At 56.9% G+C, this 8238-nt stretch overlaps 1 protein-coding gene across 1 annotated transcript in view; it reads left to right on the forward strand.

Moving 5' to 3' along the window:
- Positions 1–6626, forward strand: part of LAMC3 (laminin subunit gamma 3) — a 61145-nt gene extending 54519 nt beyond the window's left edge. The window contains exons 25-28 of the mRNA XM_036854195.1: positions 1477–1676; positions 2401–2547; positions 2648–2747; positions 5191–6626. Of these exons, the coding sequence (XP_036710090.1) occupies positions 1477–1676; positions 2401–2547; positions 2648–2747; positions 5191–5441 (698 nt within the window). The 3' untranslated portion in view covers positions 5442–6626. The remainder of the gene's footprint in view (positions 1–1476; positions 1677–2400; positions 2548–2647; positions 2748–5190) is intronic.
- The last annotated feature ends 1612 nt before the right edge of the window (positions 6627–8238 follow it).

Raw genomic sequence — 8238 nt, forward strand, 5'->3', positions numbered from 1 at the left:
GTGGCTCGCGGGCTCTAGAGCTCAGGCTCAGTAGTTGTGGCGCACGGGCTTAGTTGCTCTGCGGCATGTGGGATCTTCCTGGACCAGGGCTCGAATCTGTGTCCCCTGCATTGGCAGGCAGATTCTTAACCACTGTGCCACCAGGGGAGTCCCCCCCAGGGGAGTCCCCCCAGAGTGCACTTTAAGAAATGCCAATTCTGTGTACAGGAAGCAAAGTAGATCTAACTTTTGGATTATCTTCATAGAATGATTATGTAGTATTATGTCCCTGGATATTAGAAGGCTTGATTCTTTTTTTTAAATTTATTTATTTATTTATTTATTGGCTGCATCGGGTCTTGGTTGCAGCACACGGGATCTTTCGTTGCGATGCGTGGGCTTAGTTGCCCCGTGGCACGTGGGATCTTAGTTCCCCGCCCAGGGATCGAACCCACGTCCCCTACACTGGAAGGTGTTTTCTTAACCACTGGATCACCAGGGAAGTCCCCTTGATTCTTTTTAAATTTTGACTTTGTCTACTATAATCAGTACTCCTTAGGATAAATTTCCCTTAGAATTTTATCTGAAAGGAAATGAAAAAGTCTCTCTTTCTATGTAGAAGGAAACTACTTCTTATTAGATAATAAAAACCTATGTGAATCGTAGAATTTCTCTTTTTGTCTTGGCTGCTAGGAGGCTAAAAGGTAAATAGTGCATTTGGTACCTGCACCGTCATTATCCTAATTTTCTGGCACTTCTCACTCTTCATCATCCCCCTAGTTACATATGGCCTTTGGTTTATCTTTTTTTTTTTTTTTTTTATGGCTGTGTTAGGTCTTCGTTTCTGTGTGAGGGCTTTCTCTAGTTGTGGCAAGCGGGGGCCACTCTTCATCGCGGTGCGCGGGCCTCTCACTATCGCGGCCTCTCTTGTTGCGGAGCACAGGCTCCAGATGCGCAGGCTCAGTAGTTGTGGCTCACGGGCCTAGTCGCTCCGCGGCATGTGGGATCTTCCCAGACCAGGCCTCGAACCCGTGTCCCCTGCATTGGCAGGCAGATTCTCAACCACTGCGCCACCAGGGAAGCCCTGGTTTATCATTTTAATGGTCCAGTTTTTGGTCTGTTCATCACGATGAGCTGCCTCAAAGCCTATCTAGAAATGCGTGGTATGTAAAACCAAAGAACTTAATGGATCTTTCTGTGTACTGTGCTATAGCTCCCATCTCTACCACTGGCCCAGGCATTGGCCACCGTGTAATTCTGTGACTTTAGTAAGTATCATAATATAACATGAATCTTTACACTCACAGGGAAGTATGTCTCACTCATTTGTTTTCCCTGGGTGAGCCTGAGAAGTTTACACACAGATCTCAAGCATCTCATACTTCTGCTCACGTTGTCCAAGGGTCTGGGGTTGGTCAGACATCTGGCAGTGACCACCCGATGGGCTCTCCAGGCATGAGCCCAGCCTTCCTGACACAGCCTCGGCCGGGTTCACAGGAATGAAGCCAAGGTTCCCTCGGCCCAAGGACCAGGCCGCACTGAGGAGGAAGGCAGCCATCGTCCAGGACAGGCTCCTTGCAGACTCCAAAAAGAAGACCAAGCAGGTGGAGAGGATGCTGGGAAATGCGGCATCTATCTCCTCCAGTGCCAAGAAGAAGGGCAGGGAAGCCGAGCTGTTGGCCAAGGACAGTGCCAAGGTCAGGGCCACGGATGTGACTCCAGGGGCGTCCCTGCCTTCTGGGCCTGTGGGAGGACTGTCATAGAAGAGGTGCCCTTCTGTAGGGTAAATGCCCCTTCTGTATGCAATGCTGAATACTCTGCACTTACTAAGGGGTCCCAGGCTCTGAGCTCTGGAGCTTCACGCGGGTGACCCTGTTGATTCCGCATGAAAGAGTTGTCACTGCTGTCCCCATGGGACAGGTGAGGACCCTGACGCCCAGCCCAGTTCAGTAACTTAACATAACCAGGACTCACACCTCGGTCTGTTTGGCTCTACTCCCTAAACTTCTAGACTTTTCTTGTTTAATTAGGGCCAAATTTGAATCGATATGCATCTTCCCAGCACTGTCACTCAGGGCCCAAGTAAACTGCCTCTACAGCTTCCTAGAGAAAGTGCTGGATTGAAGGAGTCCCCAGGCTTGGTTTCTGGTCCTGCCATTTTGATTTTGGCCAGCTCCTCCTCTCTGCACCTCTGTTTCCCCACCTGTAAATTATTGGAATTTCTCCTCTCGGGGGAGATGGGTAGTGTCCAGCCATCTGCACTTTGCCGGCATCTGGTACACAGCTGTTGAATGAATGAATGAATGAATGAATGATCTGGTGCATGAATCTATGACCACTTGGCGGGGCGGTCACCCTTTACCTCTAAAAGGAGTTTCTCCGCTCACACTCCCCTCCCTGCTGCTGCCGCCCACCCCGTAGCTCGCCAAGGCCTTGCTGAGGGAGGGGAAGCAAGAGCACCGCCGGGCTGGCCGGCTCTCCAGCCAGACGCAGTCGATGCTCCGACAGGCCTCCCAGCAGGTGCTAGCCTCAGAAGCACGCAGACAGCAGCTAGAAGCAGCTGATCGGGTACGTGTGCTGAGACCCCAGCACTGCTTCTCCCGCTGGTCCCGGGAGCCAGCCAGGAGCCGCTCAAGCTTTTCTTCTCCCCCCCACCCCCGCCCAAAAGGTGGGTGCCGGGCTGAGCGAGATGCAGCAGCAGATCCGGGAATCACGCACCTCTCTGGAGAAGGACATCAAAGCTTTGTCGGAGCTGCTTGCCAGTCTGGGTAAGGAGACCCCAAGGCCGGGCCCCGGCCCCCTGGGTCCCCGATGCATCCCTGGGATCTTCCTGGGAGTCCCCGTCCTGGGGAAGCTTGCCCCCTAGCCCTCCTGTCTATGGCTCCCCCCATCCCGAGCCTTGTGGTCAATGACAAGCATTTGTAACCGCTCCAGGCCCCCCGGGGCGAGGCAGGGATGGTTTCCAGAAGCATGCTCACTCCGTGCCCCCAGGGGCTGCTAGTCAGGAGGAGAGGAGAGACACGGAGCACTCACCGCCCACAGAACACCTGTAGGTGCCAGGTGACTAGGTCCGCCCTCAGTGGTGGAGGGTTTCAGAGAAGGAGAGACAACGTCACAGAAGCAAGTCTGGCATCGAGGATCAGGCGCTGGTTTGGAATCAGAGAGACTGGGATTCAAGTCTGGCACTTTCCCTTCCTTGGCTGTGAGACCTTGGGAAAGTCACTCCACCTCTCTGAGCCTCAGTTCCCCCACCTGGGAAATGGGAGTAACAGTGGGGTAGTTTAGAGAGTGCTTTCCACACTGTGCAGTGTGTGATGAGACAGTACATCGTGAAAGGGACAGCCCCCAAGACGTGGAGCCCTCAGAGCAGGGGCGAGGGGACAGTATCAGAGCAGTTAGGCTGAAATGAACAACAAGCAGTTTTAAAAGTTGGGGTAAAATACACAAAACATAACATTTGCCATTTTAACCATCTTTCAGCGTACAGGTCAATGGCATTAGGCACAACATTCACCTGATTGTGCAGCCGTCGCCACCATCCATCATCCCAACATGAAACCCGTCCCCATTATACACAAACTCCCCAATCCCCCCTCCCCCCAGCCCCTGGCAACCCCTGTTCTACTTTCTGTCTCTGCGAATTTGGGACTGTAGGCACCTCGCCTAAGTGGAATCATATAGTGTGTGTACTTTTGTGCCTGGCTTATTTCGCTTAGTGTAACGTCCTCAAGGTTCATCCATGTAACAGCATGCATTTCAGTCATCATGATCAATAAGACAAGGAAGAATCACCATGTTCTGCATTTTGGCTGGATGCCAGGCCTCCACTAAGCTGTTCACACACATGATCTTATCTCATTTTAACTTTCGAGGGAAGGGTCCTTATGCTCTTGCTATTTTGCAGATGAGGAAACAACTAAGGCATAGAGAATTTAAATGATGTGCCCAGGGTCCCACAGCCGGTCAGTGGGGAGGCTGTGGCTCACACTCAGGTCTGACCGATTCAGAGTGCCTGCTCGTAGCCACAGGTCTATACCCGCAAGAACTCAGCGCACTGAACACGACGCCCAGCATGAAACAAACGCTCTATGTGGGTAAACCACTCTGGCCGTTGTGGTTGTCATTTATTCGTTCACATCGGCACTATGCTTGACTCGGGGGTGCAGGAGTGACCACGCACACCTAGACCCTGTCCCCGCCCCAGGAGACCCAGCTGGGCAGATAGAGTGGAGGCTGTAACCTCCTCAAAGGCCAGGCTGTTTGGACTTTCCCGTGGATGGTGGGACCTCTCCGAGTCTTGGCTGGGAGCAGGGCCTGCCCGGCAGCAGGGCTCAGCTTCGCTCTGCTTCTTCCTGCCCCGGGCTCAGCCCTTGCAGCCGCCTGTCCTCCAAACCAGCCTTCACTGCCCAGGAAACTCAGGGCCATGATGGGGAGCCCTGGGGCCCAGGGGGGTCCTGTGGGATTCGAAGCCATTTAGGATTTGTTGCTGTGACTCCAGCACTCTCCCACCTGGCTCAGCTGTCTTTCCATTGAATGCCACCTTAATGACAAGGTGACAAAGGCCAGGTGGGGGAGACAGCCCGTGGATTCCGTGCCACCATCACCAAGTTCGTATGTGAGCACCCGGCCCCACCCCCTCGTTTTACACTTGGAGAGGCTCCTCTGGGAAGTCCTCATGTGTGCGGGGCCAAGACTAGACCCCTGCTGCCTGCTTCCCAGGCCTGCAGCCCCTCCTGCCCCGTCTGCCTCACCCACCCTCGTTCTGACGCCAGAAACCTTTCTTTTCACCCTGACGTCCCCGCATCCTGGCTCACAAGTGCCATCTGTACGTGTGGGCTCTCAGCGAATTGAAACGGTGTGTGGGAGCAGCAGGCATTATGGGGACCCCTCACGCACACACTGCTTTACAGATGAGGAAACTGGGGCTCAGGACTCACCCAAGGCCTTCACTTTTTAACAGTAATAGTAATAGCGACAACAAAAATTAACCGTTGCCCAGTGCCACCCAGGGGGAAAGTTCCAGGGTCTGCACATAAGCCCGGTGGGGTGCCCAGGCCAGGCCCTCACCTGCCTCACCACGCTGCCCTCTTGGTCCCTTGCCTTCCTGGTAGATCGTGGGCACTCAGGAGCCTGGAGGGTTTGGGCTGGGGAGGGCTTCTGGGGCCTGCAGGGGAGGCAGCCCACCCTGAGGCTGTCCGTGCCCCTCCACAGGGTCACTGGACACCCTCGGAGCCCCTGCCCGGGCCCTGAATGAGACCCAGCGGGCACTGGAGCGCCTGAGGCTGCAACTGGGCCCACCAGGGGTGCTGCAAGGGAAACTGAGGCTCTTGCAGCAGGAGTCGGAGCAGCAGGGGTTGCAGATCCAGAGCTTCGAGAGCAACCTCGCTGAGATCCGTGCTGACAAGCAGAATCTGGAGGCCATTTTGCATAGCCTGCCCGAGAGCTGTGCCAGCTGGCAGTGAGGGCTGCCCGGACCCACGGTGCCCCCGGCCCAGGGCATGCACGCCCGCCACAGGCTCCCCATGCAGGCACACTCCCCAGATCCTGCCGCCGCGTACCCTCCCGAGTCTGTGCCCACACCCCCTCCCCACCGGCAGGAGTGAGTGTGCATTCAGAGCTCACCCAGGCGGCTACGGTGTGCACACCCCCATCAGCGTGCCCTCCCACCCCATACGCACATACACATGCACAGGTACATGCGGACATGTGCCCGTGTGTGCAGTGCACACGCGTGCAAGTCCACCCATGTGTGGTGCGCCCCCTCTGGATGCTGGGGGTGTTTATGTTACGTTATGTTATGTTAAATGCCCTGTGACACTGCCATACTCAGGCAGGGTTGGTACCTGGGAGGCTGGGACCGGGCAGGGTCGGGGGCGGGGGGGTCATCCACAGAGATCCAGGGCAGGTTCAGCAAGAGCCAGAGCCCCCAGTCCCAGCCCTGCCCTCTGTCCTGCAGCCCCCCCTGACCAATGTGTCACCCGCCACGAACACCCAGTAGCTCTGCATAGCTGAGGGACCAGGCAGGTCAAAAGACACAAGATTCCGGGGGGTTCTCAGCAAAGGAACCTGAGGCCCAGGGCTCCTGGGGCCGTGGTGCAGCCTGCTTGGCCGGCCGGGCCGTGGCCCACCCATGCAGGGATATCTTTGGCTTTGTGGAATACTTCCTTCTCAAGATCCTGGGGCTGGGTCAAACTCACTGAAGGAATCACCTGCCCTAGGCCCAGTGCCCCTTTTGGGCCATGGCCTTGTGACCTGAGGGGGCCTGGGTCAGGGGGCTCAGACAGGTCGCTTGGATCTTCCCTTTGTGACCCTGCCAACCCTGGCTGGCCTTTGACCGATCGACACTTCCCAAACTGGCCCTGCAGCCCTGTGGCCCCACCTGCCACACGGGAGGCCCTGCTGGGCGTGGACGCCTGGCTGCCTTTCTAGCCTGTCACGCTAGGGTCTCCCCCTGTGGCTAGGCCCTGCCCAGGGTTCCCGGCCTCTCCTCCTGGCACTCCTCCCCTTTCCCGGGCCCTCTTCCAGCAGACTGCGGGGCCTTGGCACTGGGAGGATGGGTGCCTCGGGGGGCCCAGCCCCTTCCCAGCGCTCTTCCTGCCCCAGCAGGGGTGACAGGCAGCAGCCCAGACCATTTCTGTTTAACCAACTCTGTTTAACGTGGCAATAAAGGACCCCTTTACTCGCTGGTGGTGTGCCTTTGGTCCTCCGGTGCTGGTCGGCAGCAGGAGCCCCGGCTGTGGGTGCAGACTCACCACCTGGCTGTGGGTGCACATGCCCCCCCCCCACAGTGAGTCAGTGGCAGAAGGTTCAGTGATCCCTGTCGGCCCCCATGAGGTAGAAGGAAGGTGACAAAGCTGAGCCCATCGGCTTTGCCAGTGTCTTCCCACTGGGGGCACTCTGCTGGGGTCCTGCAACCCCAGGCATCTGCCCTCTCCTCTCTGCTCTGGGGGGCTTATTAGGCAAAGTCTAGGGCCTGGGGGAGTTGGAGGGGTGGGGTACAGAGAGGTCTTCAGCTGACCTCTGGTTCAGGCTGGAGACACCGAGGCAGGAAAGGAACTCAAAACCAGTGTCCAGCAGCGCAGAAAGGCTCAGGGAGGGACACCAGTGAGGAGAGGGGGAGGAGGGCTTTGGGACAGGCCTCAAAGGGCGGGGAGACAGCAGGGAACATTCCAGGCAAGAGGGTGGGCAACAGCCCAGCGTTTGCAGCGTAGGGGCCTGGCCCGCACGGGTCACTCCAGGAACTCAGGTTGCAGGCGGGATTATGGCGCATGCCCAGTCAGGGCTCTTGACCACGAGGCCTGCCCCCCTCCCGGGTTGGTTTAAGCAGAAAAGGGGAGTTTGTTGCGAGGACTTGGGAGAGTCTCCTGGAATCCTGGGGTAGGAAGGGCTGCCAAAGCTCAGAGATGGTCAGGGGCCGGGGGCTTGCCTCTCCCTTCCCTCCCGCCCCTCCCCTTGGTCTCTGCGTCTGCTCCCTCCGCGTTTACTTTGTTTTCTTCTCTCTGCAGAGCAGCTTTCTTTGCTTTTCTTGTGCTTGATGGAAGAGAATGTCCCCACTGCCCCCACCTGGACCCACCATGGCCCCCATGTTTACTTGTCATCAGGTCAAAAGCTTGGCAGAGACAAGCTGGAAAACTGACCTGATTCCAGCTTCCCAGGAGGGACCAACCCAGCTTAGGCGGGGTCCCCCGCTACTCCTCTTCAGAAAATCAAGGGTCTCTGGGTCCAAGACCATATAATGAGAGCTGGGCTGTGCCTTCCCCACCCCTGCAAACTCACTGGGGGAGAGCATTCAGAGAAGAGGTGCGCTCCTCCATGGAGAAACTGAAAACCGAGGCCAGGGCTAGGGGGGTGATGTGATGCACGTCAATGACCCAGGGAGTGAGCTGGTAGGTTTGGGAGGGAGGACAGGCGGTGGGGAGGCCAAAACAGGAGGTTGCTGCTCTACTGTGAGTTTGATGATTGATGTCCGGTGTAAGTGGTGTCAAGGAGATGGGGGTGCTTTGCAGACCTCTGGGGCGGGGTCTGATGCCCCCAAACCCTCTTCCCTGCTACCCAGCTTCTCTGCTGACAGAGGCACACAGCTGCTCTGATGCCTGCTCTTGGCCTTAAACCTTTCTCTGCTCAAGCCGTGGGGGGCTCAGCAAGGCCCAGTCTCAGCATCCCCAGCGGGTGGAGAACAGGCTTCCTCTCTGTTCCGCGGTGACGTACCTCAGACCTGACATCTCGTGACTCACGCAGTCCAGTCATGCTTCGGGTGTA

This window comes from Balaenoptera musculus, chromosome 6 (assembly GCF_009873245.2).
Source record: "Balaenoptera musculus isolate JJ_BM4_2016_0621 chromosome 6, mBalMus1.pri.v3, whole genome shotgun sequence".
NCBI classification, from domain to species: domain Eukaryota; kingdom Metazoa; phylum Chordata; class Mammalia; order Artiodactyla; family Balaenopteridae; genus Balaenoptera; species Balaenoptera musculus.